General features: G+C 44.0%; 1 protein-coding gene across 3 annotated transcripts in view; it reads left to right on the forward strand.

Annotated features, from left to right (window-relative positions):
* The window catches only part of DGLUCY (D-glutamate cyclase), a 116,605-nt gene that overhangs the window by 12,712 nt on the left and 78,677 nt on the right, over positions 1 to 25,216 (forward strand). For 2 of the 3 annotated variants that reach the window (XM_077819265.1, XM_077819267.1), the window contains exons 1-5: positions 13,045 to 13,156; positions 15,917 to 17,020; positions 18,989 to 19,142; positions 23,531 to 23,729; positions 24,984 to 25,134. In XM_077819265.1, coding sequence (XP_077675391.1) covers positions 16,861 to 17,020; positions 18,989 to 19,142; positions 23,531 to 23,729; positions 24,984 to 25,134 — 664 coding nt within the window. In that variant the 5' untranslated portion in view covers positions 13,045 to 13,156; positions 15,917 to 16,860. Of the gene's footprint in view, positions 1 to 13,044; positions 13,157 to 15,916; positions 17,021 to 18,988; positions 19,143 to 23,530; positions 23,730 to 24,983; positions 25,135 to 25,216 lie in introns of those variants that run through there. The other variant, XM_077819266.1, reaches the window with a different exon arrangement.

Here is a 25,216-nt window from a genome sequence, read left to right on the forward strand (position 1 = left end):
TCTCATATATAGAATTTTTTATATTTTAATGGGAATTAGGCACCTAACCTGCTTAGATGCTTTTGTGAATCCGATTGGGGTTGGATTCAGAAGGGGGACCTCAGGCACTTTAAGTCCTAATTTAGATTCTCAAAATCCCTGCTCACTGTTGCCTAACCTAAATTTCCTAAGCACCTAAGTTTTCACTGGTAAAGTCCCCTTAGCACCTCGATTTCTGCTCGTGGACATGCACAGCTGCCTCAGACCTGGCACCACCAAACAGCTGAGTGCTTAACTCACACTTAAGCCCCAGTGGCAAACACAAAGTAGGGAGTTGGAATTATTATTTATGCAGGGTCTTACCAGGACACTAGTTTAACCATAAATTCTTTTATTAAGATCAAAGGCCAGATGGTATTCATACAAATTGCTCTAAACATACCTAAAGAGCCTAAATAAGCAATTTACTACATCCAAAATAGTAATACAAGATTTATAAGCATTTAATCGAGATATTTATAAAAGGGCTAGACTCAGAGGTGTTGGGACCCATAATGGTTGGCTCCAGCTTGGTGAGGCATGTATTAGCAATGAAACCTTTAAGAGCTTACTCTTTTTACCCTTTAACAAAGAAGAGACATCAGTGCCAGTTATCTGACCTTAGCTAAGGCCAGAAGAAGCAGTTTCTTATATAGTCAATTTACTGCATCTGGAACCCTATTAACCATATTTAATTACTATTACTTCAATCCAAACCTTAAATAACACTGGTATTTCAAAAGCTTACTTCAAGTTTAACGGAACAACTCTTCTTTCTTACCACTTCATTCTTTTTGGTCATGTGCTTTTTGCCTATTGCTCATGCTAATATCCAAACTCAATTTGAAACCATAGTTCACACACATCTAATGTAAGCTTATATGCCTACATAGGGTTCCCCTACCTATTGCCTGGTCCAGCAAGAGATTGACTCTATAGCCCAGCGGTTAGGGCACTCATCTAGAAGGAGTTCCAGTCCCTTGCTCCAATGCCTATTTAAATATTTTATACAAAATGGAACAGCTTCAACAGGAGAGATTGATCCAGAGCTGAGTGATTAGGGCACTCCTGGGAAGTGGAAGACCTGGGTTCAAGTCCTTGCTTCCTATTAGGCATAGTTGGGATTTGAACCTGGCTCTCCCACATTATGGCAAAATGTAAGCCACATCACCACCACCTCCTCAGCTTTTCTTGAAAAAGGGCTGGCCTAACTTAAGTGCCTAACATCAGGAGGGGGTTCACGTTTGTGAATGCAAACTTGGCGTTGCCAATTTTCTAATTGCACAAAACCAAACACCCTTGCCCCGCCCCTTCTCCAAGGCCCCTGCCCAACTCACTCCATCCCCGCTCCCTCTCACTCGCTCTCCCCCACCCTCACTCACTTGCTCATTTTCACCAGGCTGGGGAGGGTCCCTTTTCAACTGGATGTTCCAGTTGAAAACTGGACACCTGTCAACGCCCTGGATATGGGGCCTAACTCCTTTTGAGGGGTGGAGCTTAGGCCACACCCCAGCTCTCTGCTCATTTTGCCAACTTCTGTCTGAGCCCTGGGTTTAGTAGCTTCATCCCTTAGTAGCTGGGGGAGGGGCCTTCAGACCTGGGCAGGCTTGCACCTGCCAGCTTACCTGGAACTGAATACGTTGCTAGCTTCTGTGAATTCTATTTTTAGGCACCTAACTCTCCCCATGCATTGTATACAGAGCCTGGGTACCTAACTTGGGTTATGAATTCCACTTGGCAGCACGGCACCTAAAAGTTAGGCTGAGCATTGCTATGCTTAAGTCCTCCTTGTGAATTCTAGTCTAGGTACCTATCTTCATCTTTAGGCACCTAAATACATTCATAAATCTGGCCCATGGTGACTACTTCAGTGATAGTTCCACTACAGTTAATGAAATAGGAGCAAACATATCCCCCAAGTTTCTAAATCCCTCAGCATTAAGCCCTGGTCTACACTAGGACTTTAGGTCGAATTTAGCAGCGTTAAATCGATGTAAATCTGCACCCGTCCACATGATGAAGCCCTTTATTTCGACTTAAAGGGCTCTTAAAATCGATTTCCTTACTCCACCCCTGACAAGTGGATTAGCGCTTAAATTGGCCTTGCCGGGTCGAATTTGGGGTACTGTGGACACAATTCGACAGTATTGGCCTCTGGGAGCTATCCCAGAGTGCTCCATTGTGACCGCTCTGGACAGCACTCTCAAGTCAGATGCACTGGCCAGGTAGACAGGAAAAGAACCGCAAACTTTTGAATCTCATTTCCTGTTTGGCCAGCGTGGTAAGCTGCAGGTGACCATGCAGAGCTCATCAGCAGAGGTGACCTTGATGGAGTCCCAGAATCGCAAAAGAGCTCCAGCATGGACCGAACGGGAGGTACGGGATCTGATCACTGTATGGGGAGAGGAATCCATGCTATCAGAACTCCGTTCCAGTTTTCGAAATGCCAAAACCTTTGTCAAAATCTCCCAGGGCATGAAGGACAGAGGCCATAACAGGGACCCGAAGCAGTGCCGCTTGAAACTTAAGGAGCTGAGGCAAACCTACCAGAAAACCAGAGAGGCGAACGGCCGCTCCGGGTCAGAGCCCCAGACATGCCGCTTCTATGGTGAGCTGCATGCCATTTTAGGGGGTTCAGCCACCACTACCCCAGCCGTGTTGTTTGACTCCTTCAATGGAGATGGAGGCAACACGGAAGCAGGTTTTGGGGACGAAGAAGATGATGGTGATGATGATGATGAGGTTGTAGATAGCTCACAGCAAGCAAGCGGAGAAACCAGTTTTCCTGACAGCCAGGAACTGTTTCTCACCCTGGACCTGGAGCCAGTACCCCCCGAACCCACCCAAGGCTGCTTCCTGGACCCGACAGGTGGAGAAGGGACCTCCGGTGAGTGTACCTTTTAAAATACTATACATGGTTTAAAAGCAAGCATGTGAAAGGATTACTTTGCCCTGGCATTCGCGGCTCTCCTGGATGTACTCCCAAAGCCTTTGCAAAAGGTTTCTGGGGAGGACAGCCTTATTGCATCCTCCATGGTAGGACACTTTACCACTCCAGGCCAGTAACACGTACTCGGGAATCATTGTACAACAAAGCATTGCAGTGTATGTTTGCTGGCGTTCAAACAACATCCGTTCTTTATCTCTCTGTGTTATCCTCAGGAGAGTGAGATATCATTCATGGTCACCTGATTGAAATAGGGTGCTTTTCTTCAGGGGACACTCAGAGGAGCCTGTTCCTGCTGGGCTGCTTACCTGTGGCTGAACAGAAATGTTCCCCGCTGTTAGCCACGGGGAGGGGGGAGGGTTGAGGGGGTAGCCACGCGGTAGGGGGAGGCAAAATACGACCTTGTAACGAAAGCACATGTGCTATGTATGTAATGTTAACAGCAAGGTTTACCCTGAAAGAGTGTAGCCACTGTTTTATAAAATGTGTCTTTTTAAATACCTCTGTCCCTTTTTTTTTTCTCCACCAGCTGCATGTGTTTCAATGATCACAGGATCTTCTCTTTCCCAGAGGCTAGTGAAGATTAGAAAGAAAAAAACGCACTCGTGATGAAATGTTCTCTGAGCTCATGCTGTCCTCCCACACTGAGAGAGCACAGACGAATGCGTGGAGGCAAATAATGTCAGAGTGCAGGAAAGCACAAAATGACCGGGAGGAGAGGTGGCGGGCTGAAGAGAGGGCTGAAGCTCAAATGTGGCAGCAGCGTGATGAGAGGAGGCAGGATTCAATGCTGAGGCTGATGGAGGACCAAACCAGTATGCTCCAGTGTGTGGTTGAGCTGCAGCAAAGGCAGCTGGAGCACAGACTGCCACTACAGCCCCTGTGTAACCAACCGCCCTTCTCCCCAAGTTCCATAGCCTCCACGCCCAGACGCCCAAGAACGCGGTGGGGAGGCCACCAGCTAACCAGCCACTCTGCCACAGAGGATTGCCCAAAAAGAAGAAGGCTGGCATTCAATAAATTTTAAAGTTGTAAACTTTTAAAGTGCTGTGTGGCATTTTCCTTCCCTCCTCCACCACCCCTCCTGGGCTACCTTGGTAGTCATCCCCCTATTTCTGTGATGAATGAATAAAGAATGCATGAATGTGAAGCAACAATGACTTTATTGCCTCTGCAAGCAATGATTAAAGGGAGGAGGGGAGGGTGGTTAGCTTGCAGGGAAGTAGAGTGAACCAAGGGGCGGGGGGTTTCATCAAGGAGAAACAAAGAGAACTTTCACACCGTAGCCTGGCCAGTCATGAAACTGGTTTTCAAAGCTTTTCTGATGCGTACCGCGCCCTCCTGTGCTCTTCTAACTGCCCTGGTGTCTGGCTGCGCGTAACCAGCAGCCAGGCGATTTGCCTCAACCTCCCACCCTGCCATAAACGTCTCCCCCTTACTCTCACAGATATTGTGGAGCACACAGCAAGCAGTAATAACAGTGGGAATATTGGTTTCGCTGAGGTCTAAGCGAGTCAGTAAACTGTGCCAGCGCGCCTTTAAACGTCCAAATGCACATTCTACCACCATTCTGCACTTGCTCAGCCTGTAGTTGAACAGCTCCTGACTACTGTCCAGGCTGCCTGTGTACAGCTTCATGAGCCATGGCATTCAGGGGTAGGCTGGGTCCCCAAGGATACATATAGGCATTTCAGCGTCCCCAACAGTTATTTTCTGGTCTGGGAATAAAGTCCCTTCCTGCAGCTTTTGAAACAGACCAGAGTTCCTGAAGATGCGAGCGTCATGTACCTTTCCCGGCCATCCCACGTTGATGTTGGTGAAACGTCTCTTGTGATCCACCAGAGCTTGCAGCACTATTGAAAAGTACCCCTTGCGGTTTATGTACTCGGCGGCTTGGTGCTCTGGTGCCAAGATAGGGATATGGGTTCCGTCTATGGCCCCACCACAGTTAGGGAATCCCATTGCAGCAAAGCCATCCACTATGACCTGCACATTTCCCAGGGTCACTACCCTTGATATCAGCAGATCTTTGATTGCGTGGGCTACTTGCATCACAGCAGCTCCAACAGTAGATTTGCCCACTCCAAATTGATTCCCGACTGACCGGTAGCTGTCTGGCGTTGCAAGCTTCCACAGGGCTATCGCCACTCGCTTCTCAACTGTGAGGGCTGCTCTCGTCTTGGTATTCATGCGCCTCAGGGCAGGGGAAAGCAAGTCACAAAGTTCCATGAAAGTGCCCCTACGCATGCGAAAGTTTTGCAGCCACTGGGAATCCCAGACCTGCAGCACTATGCGGTCCCACCAGTCTGTGCTTGTTTCCCGAGCCCAGAATCGGCGTTCCACAGCATGAACCTGCCCCATTAGCACCATGATGCATGCATTGGCAGGGCCCGTGCTTTGAGAGAAATCTGTGTCCATGTCCTGATCGCTCACGTGACTGCGCTGACGTCGCCTCCTTGCCCGGTATCGCTTTGCCAGGTTCTGGTGCTGCATATACTGCTGGATAATGCGTGTGGTGTTTAATGTGCTCCTAATTGCCAAAGTGAGCTGAGCGGCCTCCATGCCTGCCTTGGTATGGCGTCCGCACAGAAAAAAGGCGCGGAATGATTGTCTGCTGTTGCTCTGACGGAGAGAGGGGCGACTGATGACATGGCTTACAGGGTTGGCTTCAGGGAGCTAAAATCAACAAAGGGGGTGGCTTTACATCAAGGATTATTTCAGGCAGGACTTCACGGAGGGTTCCAATAAGAAATGGTGCACCTAAGTTATTGTTCTTATTGGAACAATGAGGTTAGTCTGGCCTCTGATTGATACATGGCTAGATTTACCTTGCTGCACCTTCTCTGTGAGTGACTGCAGTGTGACCTAGAGGAATGAGTCCCCTAGACAGGGGAGGGGGGGAAGCAAATGAGTACAAAACAAATCTGGTCTATTTCTTGTTTTGATCCCTCCATCTATCTTTTACATCTTTGGCTGGCAGCAGACGGTGCAGAAGGACTGCAAGCCATCCACATCTCATGGCTGCTCGGCAGAAGACGGTGCAATACGACTGCTAGCCATCCTCATCTCTTGCCTGCCCGGCAGAAGATGGTACAGTACGACTGCTAGCAATGCGTATTGCCTGCCTGCTCACCATAAGATGGTTCAATAGGACTGATTGCAGGACTAAAGAGAATGACTTGGTCAAGTCACTCCAAACTTAGTCCCTGCGCCCATGTCTGTCCAGGCGCTCCCGGCCGACGCAGCCAGGAGCACCTCGGACATGACGATGACGGCTACCAGTCATATTGCACCGTCTGCTGCCAGAAGGCAATGGGTTGCTGCTACGTGTAGCAATGCAGTACCGTGTCTGCCAGCACCCAGGAGACATACTGTGACGGTTACCTGAGCGGGCTCCATGCTTGCCGTGGTATGGCGTCTGCACAGGTAACTCAGGAAAAAAGGCGTGAAACGATTGTCTGCCCTTGCTTTCACGGAGGGAGGGAGGGAACGGGGGCCTGACGATATGTACCCAGAACCACCCGCGACAATGTTTTAGCCCCATCAGGCATTGGGATCTCAACCCAGAATTCCATTGGGCAGCGGAGACTGTGGGAACTGTGGGATAGCAGTGCAACACTCCGGAAATCGACTCTAGCCTCGGTACTGTGGAAGCACTCCGCCGAGTTACTGCACTTAATACACTTAGAGCATTTTCTGTGGGGACACACACACTCGAATATATAAAACCGATTTCTAAAAAAACGACTTCTATAAATTCGACCTGATTTCATAGTGTAGACATACCCTAAGAAGGTATGGCCTTTTGTCTGATACAAGGAATGCTTCAGTGCTAAAGACTATGCTACTATCACACTACTGCAGAAAAGCCATTTTAAAGGATTTAGCCCATTTAGGCTAGTCTGAGAGTGAGAATCTGCAAGAGTAATTTTATAAAACAGAAACAAGGTGAAACTATGATTTGGACTGAACCTGAGAACATTTGCATGGAGCTTTGGGAAGAGCAGCAACAGTTTTTCATGTCTCTAATAATTTTGCTTATGTGAGTATTTGCCTTAGCTTAATGTTTGTTGTACAGCCTAACTTGCAGCCCAGTTTTACAACTTGCTGAGGACTCTTAACTTTCATTCGGTTGTGGGTACTCAGCACTTCACAAAATCTGTCCCTTAGTTTGGCTAAATTAATGCAAATAGCAGCTTCTCCTGGCTATTCACAACTCTGTTACTGACAAACTGTTCTGTCAAAAATGCATACATTTTGTGACTAAGTGTTGTAAAGTTATTATCTATTGTTTGTTAACATTGCTGTCTCATCCTCTGAAGAACAACGTGTCTTAAAATATTTTACATTCTTTAGGACTTTGCTCATGTATTAATCAGAGCTCCACTTTACATAACTTTTAAGGAACAGTGGGGAAAAGGTCACTGAATATCTGTCTGGCAAGAGGAAGAAGGTTCATTAGCTAAAATTCAGATTCTTTGCTAAAGCCTACCAGTCTGTTCAGATTTGCAAAAGAATGTTTCAGCCACGTTCTCCATTCTCAAGTAAAGTTCAAAGAACAAGATTAGTTAACATATAGCTCTAATAAAGATGTGGTAATGGAAGGTATCTTCTAAGTAGGCTATCTTATTGAATCTCATTTGAAGTTTTGGTTTGCTAAATAGTTTATATTAATAACCAGAGAATAAAAATAATTCATAGACAAATTACTGTGGCCTTTATTTAATGGTTTTAGTCACAAAGCAGATATGTATAGTGAAATGTGGCTGAAAGTTAGATGAAAATCTATTTTTGAAGCAAGTGACTCTGCTTTTCAAGAATTGGTTTTATTTCTGCTTCTGAGGAGCTAGCAGTTCTTTCTACTGTCTTACACTTCCATTGCTCAGTAAAGTTTAAGGCCTGATCCAAAGCCCTTTGCAGTCAATGGGAATCTTTCCATTGACTTTCGTGAGCTTTGATTAAATACTTTAGTAAGGACATGTAAAGGAGTGGACTCACCCCTGGCACCTTCTTGTGGCCAGGCAAAGCATAGCACTTCTCTCCCTACTGAGTGTCTCCTGCTGACAGCTGCTATGTCTCTGCAGTCACCTGCCTCATCCTATGACTTGACCCTCCAGCCACGTTACTTTAAAGTCTTTCCTCTTCCAGGGTAGTCCATGAACAAAAAGTAAGGGTAATTAACACAAATAAACTGAGCTAATAAGAAATAGAGGAGAATGATTTCTCCTCAGTGCATCAGAATCTGGGTGACCCACACTTTCTCCCCTCAGGGAGGGGCGTTCAGGCAGGGGTCATCTGGAAAACACTTACTTTCAGTCAGCCCTTGCCTCAGGAGCTGAAGTTGTGTTCTCTTTACTGATCTGCCAGCAAGTGAGCAGCTCTGCTCCCCTTTTAAACTGCTCCTCGTCCAACCTGTGCATGCCTTGCCTGTGTGGTGGGGCAAAGCTGCCTGAGCCTAGAGCTGCACCTTAACTCCTTCTTGTCTAGTGTGGGGTTTGGATAGCCCATCATAGGATGCTGTAGCTCTCGCTGAATATTACCTGCCATAAAACAAATGCCTTTCACGGCTTACTTATCAATTTTAAAATCTGCCTTCATGGTGGATGGAATAATGCACTTCTTCCACAGGGACCCAAACTCAGCAACACCTCAGGAACTAACTCTGTAGGCCGTACATAGAGACTAGGTTCATAATATGAATGGGAAATTTGAATACCCATGTACTAGTTTGTCCTCTCCCCTCTGTTGCCCTAACTTTTGCAAAGTATGCTAGCACAGCATGAGATACTAGCTCTGGAGAACACAAGGCTAGTTGCTGCAGTTATGTATCAGCCTTGTAGTAGAGAAGAGAAAGGGAGAATAGGAGGTAGGCAAGAATAAAGAAATGAGCCAAAATTCATTTCTGCAGTAAATGTCCCATCCGCACTGACCAGAAATAAATCTATGACAGATTTAGTTTGTCATTTATTTAATATTTAAAAAAAAGCTGTGCACAAGTGTTTACTGAGTAACCATGTAAGTTTGTTGACTTGTCCACTGACTCTCTGTTCCTACTGTATTGCTTCCCTTCACAATGTTGAGTGTAATTTAGGATGTAATATTACGGATGCTTATCACAACAATTGATCACCATCCTCCTTAAAACACCCCTTAACATATTTAAAGACTGTTATCAGGTTCCTCCCTCATTCTTTTTTACTCAAGACTAATCATGCCCAATTTTTTTTTAACCTTTCCTCTCAGGTCAAGTTTTCTAAATCTTTTGTCTTTTTGTTGCTCTCCTCTGGCTTCTTTCCAATTTGTCTACATTTTTCTTAAAGTGTGGCACCCAGAACTAGACCCGGTACTTCAACTGAGACTTTAGCAGCGCTGAGTAGAGTGGGATAATTACTTCCTATATCTTACATACAGCATTCCTGTTAATACACCCTGGAAGGGTATTAGTCTTGCTGATTCAAATTCAACCGTCATCCCCACTATAACCCCCAGATCCTTTTCAACAGTACTATAGCCAAGCCAGTAATCCCCATTTTATAGTTGTTGTGAATTTCATTTATTGAATTTCTTCTTATTGATTTTAGACCAATTTCCCAATTTTTCAAGATCATCTTGAATTTTAATCCTGTCCTTGAAATGTTTGTGACAGCTCCAAGTTTGGTATCATCCACAAATTTTATAAGCATATTCTCCACTCCATTATCCAAGTCATTAATGAAAATATCAGATAGTACTGGACCTCTCCCAGCTTGACAGTGAACCATTGATAACAACTCTTTGTGTATGGTCTCTCAACCAGTTATGCACCCACCTGATAGTAATTTCATCTAGATCACATTTCCCTAGTTTGCTTATTAGAAAGTACTCTTAACACCATTGTACAAATGGGGAACTTAGGCACAGAGAAACTGAGTGGTTTGCCCAAGATCAACACAGTGACAGATCAGAAAATAAACTGAGGTCTCCTGAATCACAAGCTAGTATCCTTAACCACTGGACGTTCCTTCCTCTCTAATTGACCTACCAGTTCCTGTGGCTATTAGTCCTCTAGGAGACTTCAACACAGATGAATAGATACAAAGAGAGACAATTTGGAAGGTTCTAATGGAGGATTCTGTTTCATTAAGATCATTTAATTTTATGAAAACCATTGGGCTGTAGCCCACGAAAGCTTATGCGCTAATAAATTTGTTAGTCTCTATGGTGCCACAAGTATTCCTGTTCATTTTAAGGGAATAACTATCAATTTTCTTGTAATCTGATTGGCTGATAAAGATTATCTTTGGTATAATAAATAGTGAGAGATTTTTTAAAATTACTATTAGTTGACCTAGAGATGGGTCCAAACCGGAATCCTTAAACCAAATTATTTTTATTCATAAAGCATTGACAATGTGTTTAGTGCTGTACAAAGATACATAATGAGGAATGTCCTTCCATTTAGTTCAGTCTGATATACAAAATCAGAGAAGACCGAATAAACTGCAAAGGAGATGTGACAGAGTTATTTTTCGTTTGTCTGAATCCCTAAACGACAAGAAAAAAATTCCAGACCTTCCTTCCTTTGGGCTGCCAACCTACTATAAACATATGAAAAGTTCTGGAGGTACAGGGTGCAAAATCCAGACCCTAAACTTGATCTGAATTTCACAGTGGACCAAACCAGAACCCCACTTAAGAATACCTCATATTTTGGGAGTGGTTTTGAAATTTGGACTCAAGAGCAGATCAGAATGTCACAATCAAAACCCATCTGCACTCTTAGTGCAAGTTAATTAATAATAAAGTTGCTCAGAAATGTAAATTACCATAGTAAAGTGGTTCATGTATCACCCCTTAGGACTGGAATCTTGCATTGTCATGCTAATAACACAAAACACTGTAGATTTTTAACAGAAGTTACCATTTTCTAGAAACCCATAACAACATGTTGTACATTAACTCATGAACTTTTAAAAGAACATCACTGAATTTTCTATGTTTAAAACCACTATTGCTTCTTTAGGAATTGCTTCAACAATAATGGCATCTCCAGAATTAAAAATAACTTCAATGGTAAGGTAATTTGACTATTTGGAGGGTGTTTTCTTACTAACAAGGAGTTGAGCATAGTCTGGAGGTGGCATAGGTTAGTTGTTAGAACAGAAGGGCTGGGAACCAGGAGACTTGGCTTCTGGTTTCCTTTCTCTTTGGGTACGTCTACATTGCAGCTGGGAGTGAGCCTTCAAGCCTGTGTACACAGACTCTCACTAGCAGGGCTCAAGCTAGCATGCTAAAAATAGCAATGTGGCCGTTGCTGCACTGGCAGAGGCATGGGCTAGCCACCCAAACTTGGACCCACCCAACACCCTGGGGGTCCATCCTTGTGTGGTTAGTCTATGCCTCTGCCAGTGCAGCAACATCCACGCTGCTATTTTTAGCGTGGTAGCTTGATCCCTGCTAGTATGAGTCTGTTTACACAGACTGGAAGTTTCGCTCCCAGCTGCAGTGTAAACATACCTAAGGCAGAGGCGGGCAAACTTTTTGGTCTGAGAGCCACATCGGGTTTCCAAAATTGTATGGAGGACCTGTTAGGGAAGGCTGTGCCACCCCAACAGCCAGGTGTGGCCCGGGCCCCGCCCCCTATCCGACGCCCCCGGAATCCCCGCCCCTGCCTGCCCCAGACAACCCCTCCTCTCCTTCCTGACTTCCTCTCCGGGACCCCTACCCAATCCAACCACCCCTTCTCCCTGACCGCCCCCGGAAACCCTGCCCCTGACTGCCCCCCGCCGCCCCATCCAACCCCCTCCTTCCTGACTGCCCCCCCGGGGACCCCTGCCCCCATTCAACCCCCCTATTTCCCACCCTCTGACCGCCCCGACCCCTATCCACACCCCCGCCCCCAAACTCCCCTGCCCTCTATTCAACCCCCATGCTGCCTGGAGCACCGGTGGCTGGCGGCGCTACAGCCGCGCTGCCCAGCTGGAGCCATCCACGCACAATGCAGCACAGAGCATCAGGTCAGGCCAGGCTCACCGCACTGCCAGCACAATGCTCAGGGCGGCGAGGTGAGGCTGTGGGGGAGGGGAGAACAGCAGGGGACGGGACGGGGGCGAGCCTCCCAGGCCAGGAGCTCAGGGGATGGGCAGGAGGGTCCTGCAGGCTGGATGTGGCCCACGGGCCATAGTTTGTACACCTCTGCCCTAAGGGTTTGTCTGGACTAGGACAAATGTCCAAAGTTAAGTCAGGCTAGCTAACACGTTACCTTATCCTGACCTATACTTGAATGTTTTCCTAATGTAGATTCAAGTTAACAACTTTTATGTCTGCTTAGCAGATTGAGGTTGAGTGGGGAACTTAGGGTGGACTGTGATTAACAAAATCAAGATAAAAGGTGTTAACCTGCATCTACAAAAGGTCAAGGATAGGTCAGGGTTAGGTAACGTGTATGACTTCAACCGTATTTCTCAGTCTAGACAAACTCTCATTGCATGACCTTGGATGAGTCACTTAAACATCTTTGTGCCTAAATTTCCCCAACAGAAAAATTGACCCAAGAGTATCCATCATACTATATAAACAGGAAATATTAAGGTTACAATTACATTCAGAAAATATATTCTCTGATTATCAAAGAGCTAAATTTCTAATCTATCTACAGAGATATTTTCAGTTAGTAAATCAGTTCTACAAATTAAAATCTGATGGACTAATCTAGTTGTGCATTTGAGAGTCTCAAAAAGGTTTTGGGAACCGAAAACTTAAGAAGTTAAACACTTACCAAAATGAATAAAGTCTGTATGTTGCCTAACTGTAACTAACTAGATTTGACATTGCAGCCAGACTGATAAACTGAACCTTAGTGGCTAATTCATTAGAAGATTCAGCCTCTGCTGAGTCGCGATCTGTGAAACAACCCTTTGAGTTTGTGGTTTGCATTTTGTTTTGAGACTGAGAATTGCAAATAGAGAGGAGACATCGCAGAATATTAAGAGGAAACACAAATCTTGAAACTGACACATTTGATTTTAAAGCAATAGTAAAATGCATGTGCTGTGTTTTTAAGTTTATAATCCAGTAATTGTCACTTTTTTCTGTTCAAGGATGAAGAGATGGTTTTTACAGGAAGCTTGAAATCTCTTCTTCCCCTTACAGTCAGAAGACTAATTAGATTCAACAAACTCAATATAAGTAATACTTCTGGAATGGCTGAGGGTAAGTGAACACAAGAGCTGTAGGTGGACACATAAATCCCATTCCTAGATAATAATAAATGGCCAGGATTTTTCAAAAGCACATAAGTGAAACAGATGCAAAAGACAGGATGTTTGTATCTATTTCACTTGGGTTCTTTTGAAAATTCTGGGTCTCTAAAGGTAGGCTCCCAAATCCATATTAACTCACTTAAATGGCGCTCCCTATAATGTCAGTGGAATTGGCCCTTTTAAAGCACCAAGTGTATATTAATTACTGGTATGGACTTTATTCTGTTTGCACATCATAAATGTGATCAAGTCATGATCACTTGAACCTAAGCTAGCATTAATTTTTAGGTCTGTGGTCAGTTCCTCTTTATGTCAAAATGAGGTCTAATATAGAATTTCCCCATGTTGGGTGGAAAATGTTTAGAGTTAGGAAATTGTCATCTATAATATTTAGACATTCCAAGGAAGTTTTATTATGGGCAGCATGAGACCTCTGGCATCTGTCATTCAATCTGAATTTCCCTATGATCATGTAGCTTTTCCCCTCCACGCATTCTAGATAAGTGCATAAGGAGCTGATCATCCTGATTTTGTGGCCTTTAGCAAACATCAGCTGTTTACATCACTGTAAGGGCCAAGCTATTTCTGCCCAGTCCTAGTCTAGGTGGATTAGACCAGGGGTTCTCAAACTGGGGGTCAGGACCCCTCAGGGGGTCACGAGGTTATTACTAGGAGGAGGTCGCGAGCTGTCAGCCTCCACCCCAAACCCTGCTTTGCATCCAGCATTTATAATGGTGTTAAATATATAAAAGCTGTTTTCAATTTATAAGGAGGGGGTCGCACTCAGATGCTTGCTGTGTGAAAGGAGTCACCAGTACAAAAGTTTGAGAACTACTGGATTAGATAATGTATAATGGAGCCTTATAACATTTCTTCCTACTTTTCTACTGCTGGTATTAGGACTCACTTTACAATAGTGGTTGCTACATCTGCAACATGTGCTAGCCATGTTCCCCTTATTAAAATATTGCAAAGCTTCCACTTGGGATACAATTCACATTTTCACTGAACGTCGTGTGTTAAAATTGACAGCCAGACCTATTGCTCCATTTAGCAGAGCGGTTCTTCAGTCCTTGTTAATTGGCACTCTGTATCCCTCCATCCATTCTTAAAATAACTGCTTGCCAAACTGTCCCAAGAATGGACATATGCAGAAGACACTCAAAGAAGAAATGAAGGTTACTTACGTGTAACCAAAGTTCTTCAAGACGAACTCTGCATGTTCACACTCCCTGCTCACCTTCCCCTCTTCTGTATAGTCCTAATTAAGTAATACTGTTATACTCTGCACTAGCAGTGGAAGGAACTGAGGGGTCAGCTGGTGCCATGCCCCCCTTTTGTAGCCTCCAAATGTGCTTGAACACTGATAAGTTATAGGAGGGACATGTGAGTACTCTAATAGGCATTACTACTAGCAAGTTCCACTGTTCATGCTACACCAATTGTCACCTCCCAAGGGTGTGAATATGCAGAGTCCTCCTTGAAGAATTCTAGTAACCTTCATTTCCTGAATTTATAGTAGATTTCTAAGCTATGGATGCATGATGTCAGATGTTTTGATTGGTGTTTTTAAACTCATGTGTTCATCTTCATCTCTGCTCAATAAAAGCATAAATGTATGTTTTCTGCAATATCTTCAGCAAAGCAGGACATGTCAGTGGACTTCAGAGGGGGAAAATGTTTAAATTTAGTATTAAATTTAATATATTTATTTACATTTAGTATTAAATATGGTTAGTAATAAATGTATTTCTGTAGTTAGTATGTACATTTAGAAATAAAATTTATTTCTGTCCTGTGAACTCCCTAGAGATTGGATTTGTGGGGGAGCATTCAGTACATAAATTTGTGCATACCTCAATTCTTACCTTTGCTTTGCAATTTTCCTTTAAGAGCAGGGTGGGTAGCCTTGTCTCTTGGTTTCCTGTCTTTTGTCAGTTTAGGTCAGGCATAGGATGTTAAGTTAATATTGATATTTTTTCCTTTATGTAAAGAACAGTTACTTCTATCATGTCTCAGATATTTCAGTTGCAGTTTGTATAAGGATCTGTGGACCGGAACCCAGGTCTGCAGAGCCCGGGGCAGCTGAAGTTCACAGAGTGCCACTAGGACGGCATGCAGTGCCATGTCCAGGAACCACTGTTGAGAATAGGCACCGCAGGAAATACCACCTAGAGGACCCAGAGTGACAGTAACCTGCAGTGCTCTAATGGGCCAAGTGCACTATTTATTCATCTTCGAGTGCTAGCACATTTCCATTCCCATGTAGGTGTGTGCATGCCACAAGCACAATTGCTAGAAATTTTCCCCCAGCGGTATCCATCGGGTTGGCTCTAGCACCCTCTGGTGCCGTGTGCACATGGCACCTGTATAAAGGGCCCTTCCGACCCCGTTCCCCTTCAGTTCCTTCTTACTAGAGTGACCAGATGTCCCTATTTTATAGGGACAGTCCTGATATTTGGAGCATTTTCTTCTATAGGCGCCTATTACCCCCCACCCCCGTCCCGATTTTTTCGCACTTGCTGTCTGGTCACCCTACTTCTTACCACCTGTGATGGTTGGCTGGAATCCTTCATTACTTAAGCAGTTCTCTCCTAGTGGTTTTTTCATACCAGTTTTAGTGTAAGTAGTTGTTATGGTTAATAGTTAGAGTAGTTTTTAGTAGTTTTAGGTTTTAAATAGCTCTGATGCTTCCACACTTAACTTGCAGGGTCATCTGCCTTCCTGGTGTTAGGGCATGCCTTGGTTGCCAGGTTTCAAGCCCTGCGCTGCCTACAATAAAACTATGCCTTTGAGTGACCCCCAACTCGAGCTGTCTCAAGTGCCTGGGGGAAGCTCATAGGAAAGACTGCTGCCAAATCTGCAGGGACTTCAGACTCTGGACTAAGAAGGACCGAGAGGCTCAACTGAAGGTCCTCCTCATGGAGGCAGCCTTAAGACCAGCTTCGGAGCCACGCTCGGACTCAGCACCAAGCACCTCAGCTTCTGTGCCGAGCGCCCATCCATCGACCTGGGACTCTCGGCACTGATCGCCCTCCTGTAGAAACACCACAAGCACCAAGAGAAGACCAGGTCTCTGGTGCTGAAATCAAAGGGAGACAGGAAGAGAGCGAGATCTGCGCTGGACCGTTCGTCTCCCCCAGCACCAGAACATCAGGTGTCGACAACTCCAGTGCTACAGCAAACTCCTTGGACACCTACAAAGGAGCAACCTCAGAGTAGACAATGCACCAGCCAGTTTGCAACGCCATCAACTCCTAAGGCATTCGCAATGGCTAGGGACCTTCTCACCCTGCCACTACCAGGATCCCCGGAGGGTCAAGACCAGAGAACCCAGAACTGGCTAGCGGATTGCCTCAGCAGGTTCTTCTCCTCTCACCACGAGCTTGAGTCATTCTCATAAACGTAGCATGACCCAGACAGCACTCGTTCACCACTCTCCACAGCATGTCAGTGGAGGTGCCAATTCAGCTTCCACTGCACCCAGACTTGATCTTCCAGATGGCCAGCTGCTACATCCAAATCTCGTCTGTCTCCATCTGACAGCCTGGAAGCTCCATGGTTGAACCCGGAGAAGCAGGCATGCTCTGAGCAGGTCCGTGAGGTCCTACTGAGCAGTAGGAAGCCCTGCACCTGAACCACCTACCTTGCAAAATGGAAGCGATTCTCCATCTGGTGATCCCAATGACAGATCCCACCTTTACGGTCATCTGTACAGCTTATCTTGGAGTACCTGCTGCTCCTGAAACAACAAGGCCGAGCCCTCTTGTCAGTCAAGGTCCACTTAACGGCCATTTCTGCCTTCCATCCCAAGGTGGACATCTGATCAGTCTTCTCCCACGAGATGGTTGTCTGATTTCTCAAAGGCTTGGAAAGGGTATACCCTCAAGTCAGAGATCACCTGTACTGATGGCACAGTTAGTCCCAGATTTTTGAACAGTATTTAGGCATTGCTGTGTTCAGCATTGCAACGCCTGACTGATCTAGGAGCCAGTTGATTATCAATGGGATTTAAGCTCTTAAGTGCCTAAGTCACTTTTTAAAACTGAGATTTAGACTTAGTAATGGGGCAACACAGGGTTAATGAGCTAATATGAGCTCAGGGTGGCTGTTCCCCCTTGCATCTGTGAGCGATGTCAGGATTGGAGGAAGTAGCTTAAGAGGGAAAAGCACATCTCAGTTGATAGATCAGGAAGGAAAGCAGAGATTCAGTCCTCAGCTCCTGGAGAAACGGCTGACTGAAGGCAGGAACTCCCCAGATGACCACGAACTGATGGACCCTCCATGAAAGAAGGGAGGGTTAGATGTTGACTCATCTTGAGATGGAACCATTCCCTTCTATTACTTGTAAACTCAGTTTAGGGCCACAGCATGACAAGTGCCCTCTGAAGAAAGAGAGCCTTAATCCAATTTTGGGATGATTCATTTGTGTTAATTCCCCTTGTTTCTGTTTGTTGACTATCCTGGAAGGTGGGGAGAGACTTTAAAATGACCTGGCCAGAGGGCCACATCACGGGAAGAGGCAGACCACTGCAGAAGGTATCTGTTGGGGAAAGAACTGATATACCATGCCTGGCTGGCCACACTGAGTTGCTAGTGGTGAGTCAATCCCTTCACAGGCTCCTAAATCAGTTAGGTGTTGCAGCACTGAGTACAGCTAAGTACAGTTTCTGCAGCTCCCATTTGCCGGGAACGGCAAACTGCGGCCACTGGGAGCTGCAGGGGGCCTTGCCTGCAGATGGTCAACATAAACAAACTGTCTCGCGGCCTGCCAGTGGACCGCATGCCAAAAGTTGCCAATCCCTGGAGTACAACAATACGTAAATACCTTTTAAAAATGTGGGCTTTAGGGACTATTAATCTGTGTATTTTATACTGTAGACCAGACCTGCCCCTTTGATTGCATCCCTGTTGTTGTCAATGAGTATTACATATGGAAAAAATAAAAGATTTTAGTAGTTGCTGCTTAAAGATGAATATCTGCTTTTTTCATTTATTCTCATTTTGAAAAATCTCAAAGATGCCAGAGGCCTATTACAGAATAGTAGCTTGCAAAAATGACATGCTTTAAATTAAAGCTGGTTCTGAGGTGATTGCAGACCTGTCTGAATCTGTAATAATTCTATTATTTTCCCTCCTATAATTTAGAAAAAGCTGAAATGACTTGAATCTAACCTAACAGACAAAATTTCACTCCTGGGAGAAAACCCTTGTGTGCTAAATTGCAACCCAAGTACATTTCCAAGGCCAAGTTTCAAATGCCTGTGAAAAATGGGCTGTGTAATGAAAGATCTTTACTTACTAGACTGGTTTTGAGTTGCAGTTTTGCATTAACACAAGAAAAATAAAGTGCTGTATGGACAAAGTATTGTACTCTTTTTATTTCCATGCCAATATTTACATCAAATAAGATAATCTGTTCTATAACATATCAATTTGCCAGACTATTTAATTGAAGTCATTGTAGTGTTCTGGTTTCTCCATAAAATAGCTTATTAGAGAAAAGCCACCCTCTCAAACTGGTGAATGCCAAATACTTACACTACTAAAATGATTGCAGTAACATTGACTGTGAAGAGCATATCTAGGAGGGATTTTATAAACAGTCTTTCCAAAAACATTGAAATTTTATTTAACTATAGTAGTCTGTATTATATTTTAAAATTCTCTTTTTCAAGGGAGAAAAATCTCTTCTCTGGGTAAAATCCATACAGAAATATTACTGTAACATATATTAACAATTGAATTAGTAGCTGATAATTGTTCCCTTTAATGCTTTAAGGCTATAAACAGGCAAATGTTGTGATTTTGCACAAATCCCTTGCTGATGACTTTGAAAAGTTTTGCCATGCAAATGATGGACCTCTCCCACTGCTGTACAGAAGTAAACCAGGTGAATGGAAATGTCCTTCTCTGAGCAGCAATTGTGATATCCGGTAAGTGTGGAAGTCTTTCCAGGTGTCTCACAGGTCTGATATGGATACTGGAAATTATTTGAAGATAACATTTTCCAGAGTGCAGACCATCCATAGCTTTTTACCCAGTGAGCCCAACTTGCTCTCAGTTATACCTTTGCAACTGAAGAAAATGGACTGAGGCAATAGCATAGAATTTGACCCATTATCCTGGTTTTTGACAGACACCCCTTTACAATCCGCGTTGTCAACTTTTCAATTGTTTCAGTGATCCGAAAAATGAAGTTATATTTAGTTGCAAAGATCTCTCAGTAGTAGACCTCAGAGTTAGCCTATATTATTTTTCCCCATTTCTGCTTTATCCAATAGCAGCACTGATATAGTTGCTCTACATTGCTCAGAGGCGGTTAGGAGACTGACTTCTGGAGCAAGCAGTCAGAGCAAGAGTCAGAACTCTGAAAAACAGCGGCTCCCTAATTTTGTAATGCTCATGAGAAGGAGATCAGTCTCAGGAGCATTTGTCTAGTAAGAATAAAATGTGTAGATGGCTTGAATGTGTGCCCAAGGTTTCTGGCTTAACATGTAGTTGTGTAGGACAAGCAAGCTTTTACTGTTCTTCGAGTGATTCCACATTCCACTATGGTTGTGCACATGCCCCGTGCACATGCCCCATGCACAGATGTCAGAGATTTTTTTTTTTCCCTCAGCGGTACCCAGCAGGGTGGCTCAAGTGACCTCTGTTGCCAAGTGTCAATGCATGCTGGTATAAGAGAGCGCAATCTTCCCTGACATGCTCGTTTTCTTCGTACCTCCAGTGACGGTTGTCGGCGTGATCCAGACTTGAAGTAACAAGTGCTTCCCTCACTCTTTTCTGCATATAGATACTGTTGTAAATGAGTAGTTTGTTAGTTATAGTTAGTTTCAGTGCTTAAGCGTGGCCCCTTCCCAATCCCTCTTCAGAGACCACTCTCAAAATTGCCCTTCAGTAGGAAGTCTAATCTCTTCTTCAGGCAGAGGCCATAGAGGAAGTCCCATTGTACCTCAGGAGGAAGGACATCTATTACTGTTACTACTACATCCCCCAGGACAAATGGGGGTCTCAGGCCTATTTTAGATCTAGGAGAGTTGAACAAATTCCTGAAGAAAATAAAATTCTGCATGATTACCCTAGCTTCAGTTATTCCTTCCCTGGAACAGGGGGACTGGTACTCTGCCCTTGACTTAAAGGACGCTTGCTTCCATGTTGTAATATGTCATGACCATCAGAAGCTTCTCAGATTCGTGGCGAATGGTTGCAATTATCAGTTCACGGTGCTTACATTGGAGCTGTCAGCTGTTCCTTGGGTGTTCATGAAGTGCATGGCAGTTGTGGTAGCTCATCTATGAAAATCTGGTATCCCTGTGTGTTCCTGTACCTGGATGACTGGTTGATCAAAGGTTGGTCCAAGGCTTAAGTCCTGCCCACTATATCCATTGTCCTGTCCACATTCTTTGCACTGGGGTTCCTACTAAATTGAGACAAATCAGCCCTTAACTCAGTATAGACAATAGAGTTAATTGGGGCAGTCTTAGACTCCACAAGGGCTAAGGCCTTTCTGTCACAAGCCAGGTTCTAAACTTTACAAGATCAAGTACTGCAACTGAGAACATACCCTCTCGTAACAGTACATAGCTGCCTCAGTTTTCTGGGCCACATGGTAGCATGTACCTGTGTAGTTTAACACACCAAACTACATCTCAGAAAGCTGCAGGCATGACTAGTGTCTCTACGTTAGTTCTGTCATCTCTGGAGTGATAAATGGACCCTCTGAAAGTTTGCCTGAGGATTCCCTTTCTCCCCCTGCTATCAAACCTCAGTCTGGTCACAGATGTGTCTTCAGTGGGCTGAGGAGCTCATATGGGGTCCTGCAAACTCAAGGTCTTGGTCATCTCAAGATCTAGAGACTCATATAAATGTTAGGGAGTTAAGAGTGGTATGTCTAGCTTGCTTGGCTTTCCTCTCCCACATAGTGGGGAAAAAATTATTAATTCTGACAGACAATTTGGTGCCCATGCTTTACATAAACAGACAAGGACGAACATGGTCAGACCAACAGTGCCAGAAGGCAAATTGCCTATGGACTTCTGTCTCACCTCAGTTTATCTCAGAGCTGCCTACCTTCCAGGGAAACAGAACATGTTAGCGAATCAGCTGAGCAGATCCTTCTCCGATCATCTTGAGTGATCACTATGTTCAGACATGGCCAGGTTCATCTTCCAACTCTGGGAGACCCACCAAGTGGACCTGTTTGCAATAAGAACCAACAGAAAATGCCATCCATTCTGATCCTGGGGATGCTCAGCCCAGGCTCACTGGCAGATGCTTTTCTCCTGTCCTGGAAGGAATCCCTTGAGTATGCTTTCCTTCTGATTCCTTTACTTCCCAGGGTCATATTCAAAGCGAAACAAAGACCATGCTCACCTCATCCTCATAGCACAAGCATAGCTCCTCAACACAGGTACTCAATCCTACTATCCTTGTCAGTCAAGCCTCCTCTGTCTCTCCTGTTGGATCCAGACATCATTTCCCAGGACCACAGGCACCTTCTCCATCCCAACATCCAAGCTCTCCATCTGACAGCATGGGATGCTTTATGGCTGATGACTTTTGAAATGTCCTGCTCAAAGGATGTTCAGAAAGTGCTTCAGAATAGCAGAAAACCCTCAGCTAGGAGCTTTTACCTCGCTAAGTGGCAGCACTTCTCCATTTGGTCTCATAGGAAAGGTGTATTTCCGGAGCAGGGCCCCTGAACCTCGTCCTTGACTATCTTCTAGATTTAAAACAGAGTATTGCAATTAGTTTTATAAGGGTGTGTCTGGCATCTATTTCAGCCTTCCATGTCTTGGTGGATAACAGATCCCCTTTCTCTAAACTCATCCTCACCTGATCCTTAAAGGGCTTGATCAGATTACACCCACACGTATGAGACCCCATCCCTCCTTGGGATCTTTTGAACTCAGTCCTAGCAAAATTGATGGGACCACCCTTTGAGCCCCTTGCAACTTGCTCCCTCCTTCACCTTTCCATGAAGGTAGCATTTCTGGTGGCAATTACCTCAGCCAGAAGAGTGAGTGAGTTGAAAACTCTGATGTCAGAGCCACCCATACAGTTTTCCAAAAGGATAAAGTTTATCTTTGCCCCCACCCAAAATTTCTCACAAAAGTAGTCTCTAATTTTCATGTTAATCTAGCAATCTATTTGCCCATGTTCTGTCTGAAACACAATGCACATAGGGATGAGGAAAAGCTTCACTCTTGGATGTGAGAAGAGCTTTAGCTTTCTACCTGGCACAAACTAAATCTTTTAGATCCTGTATGAAGTTGTTTGTAGTAGTTGCAGACAGAGCTATGGGCCAACCAGTTTCCACTCAGAGAATCTCCTCCTGGATCTCTGCGTTCGTTTCTGCTACCGACTGGTTAATACAATCCCACCAACTAGAGTGTTAGTACATTCTACTAGTGCGCAGGCAGTTTCTGCAGCTTTCTTAGCACAAGTGCCAATTGTAGACATTTGTAAAGCAGCCACTTGGTCATCAGTCCACATTTTTGCATCTCATTATGCCATTTTTGTCAGTCAAGAGCAGTTGTTCTCAACCCGTGGCCCAATTAGCACACAGCTGTGGCCCATGTGATATCCTTAGGACCATAGAGGTAGTATATATGTTGTGTGGATTTGGCCCACATAACACATAGAGAACTGCATATGTGGCCCACAGTGGTAAATAGGTTGAGAACCACTGGTCCAAAGACAATGCCAGTTTTGGACCAGTTATCTTACAATCACTCTTCAGGTAGACTCCGAATCCACCTCCTTGCATGTTTGCTTTTGAGTCACCTACAGTGGCATGGACATGTGCAATCACTCAAAGAATAAAAGCTAGTTACTTTCCTTTTTGTAATTGTTGTTCTTCAAGATGTGTTCCACATGTCCATTCCATGACGCTCCTGCCTTCCCCTCTCCATGGGAATTTGTTTGGTACAAAGGAACTATGGCAGGTCAGCGGCAGCTCTGCTCTCTTATACCAGCACGCATCGGTGCATGGCGAGAGAGGGCTCTCAAGCCACACCAACTGGTACCACTGAGGGGGAAAAAATCTCTAACTATGCACAGGGTGCACTCACACCCACAGTGGAACAGACATGTGCAACCCATATTAAAGGTCAACCGTTACAGCAAGGTAGATTAACCAGTTATTTTTGTGTTGGTTGCGCTATCACCAAGAAGAAAAAGAAATGAACAGAACAGGAAAAATCCTGAGATTTAACACTTCATGAATGTCAATTTAGGCAACATTTCTTCATGTAATAATTCATTTTGCTTTAAAAATTGTGATAATTTTGACAATATAGCTTTTCCTTTATTTCATTAGAACTGATTGCCTGCTGTACAGGATATATGAGTATGGAGCTTGTACTGGCACTTTGACAAGTCTGAAGGATTATTTTGATCAGCTTAAAGACATGGTGACTTTTTATTTAGGCTGCAGCTTCTCATTTGAAAAGGCAGTCCACAAGGTTGGTGTTCCTCTAAGGAACTTCGAGCAGAAATGCAACATAAGCATGTACAAGGTAAGAATACAGTAATTGTTAAATTACATCGAGGTTCAGATAGGGCTACATCAGCACGTTTTTGTACACTGAAACCTGTACCACAGACCATCTCCAATACACACAATATTGCCTACTAATAAACCACTTTTAGTATCTCCACGTGGTTTTGATGTTTAGTTAAAAGGTTGACTGTACTATGCAATGGATTTTTGTTTCACCTTGGGTTATCATTCGACATGTTTGTTTCTGTTTTCTTGGTCTCAATTAGAAGAAAATATCACTCTCACAGTGAGAGCCTATGTTAGTCTTCAGCTTGGAGAAAATATCTACAGTTGTTTATAAAGAAGAATTTTTCTAATTGTGTTTATTCCATTCTAGAATTAAGAAAATATCGCTATTTATTTCAGTAATGGTATTATCAAGATAGCATTTATTTTATCTTTTGAATTTAGACCTATGAATGATTCTTAACTATTATCTCTTTATACTTTAATTGAAATCTAATACCTTTTATTAAACATTTCCTGTGCAGACAGTATTATTTTTTGGTTTGCTTACTATTTCTCAAATGACAAATTAACTTGGAAGTAACGCATTTTGTCTTTATAACCTGGATTTGTGTTTCTAAGTGGAAATGACTCAACATTAAAATTTCTTAGGACCAATCTGTGACTCCTCTTCCATGGACAGGAAAGACCCTGGCCCAAAGGAACTTGAATATTTCTGCTATGGAAATGGAGGATTGCCAATTTTGGGTTGTACTGCGATAAGGATCTGTAGGACCTTTGCAAATACTGCTATATGCAGTTTCCCTGCATTTTAGCATGCATGGAGGGTTGTGGCCAATAGATCTGTTTCTTTGTGCTTTTTACCCCGCTCCCTCCCCCCATAGAAGGAGAGAAAACTAGCAGTTAGGGCTACATACCTGGGATCCACAGTTTATCTGGGCTTACCAAAATTCATGCTGCATATGCCAAATTAAGGATTTAGCTCTTAGAACATAATTAATGGTGCAGAAGATATTCACTGTAATACAAGTTAATTACAAGAGCTAAAGGGTAGAATGTCTGGTTTCTTCACTATTGATTGTTATAGGAAATGGATTATTTTCATTAGATGCTAGTTAGAATATTACTCAAAATCCTTTAAAAATATATGTTAAAATGTGCCCCTTATAAATTCAAGGGTGCATAGTCATTTCAGAACTGAAAATAAACCTTGATAGTTCTTCAATTCCTGCTAATGCCTTGGTTATTTTTAAAATATTGTCAGACAGATATCCCTTGCTGCAGAGTTGCTAGTTTTTGCTGCAATTTAGTGGTCACAATGAGACCGATTCCTGAAGACAAGTTAGAAGCAGTTGTGGGAGCTACTTCTCCATTGAAAGACTCACATGGAGCACCAATTCACATTGGTAACCCTGGTCAGTGTACATTCCATACATTTTATTCTAGGAGTGACTGAAACTATAAAGCCAAGGAAAAAAATTAACAAAAGGTACAGGG

The sequence above is a fragment of the Eretmochelys imbricata genome, chromosome 6 (assembly GCF_965152235.1).
Source record: "Eretmochelys imbricata isolate rEreImb1 chromosome 6, rEreImb1.hap1, whole genome shotgun sequence".
Taxonomy (NCBI): Eukaryota; Metazoa; Chordata; order Testudines; family Cheloniidae; genus Eretmochelys; species Eretmochelys imbricata.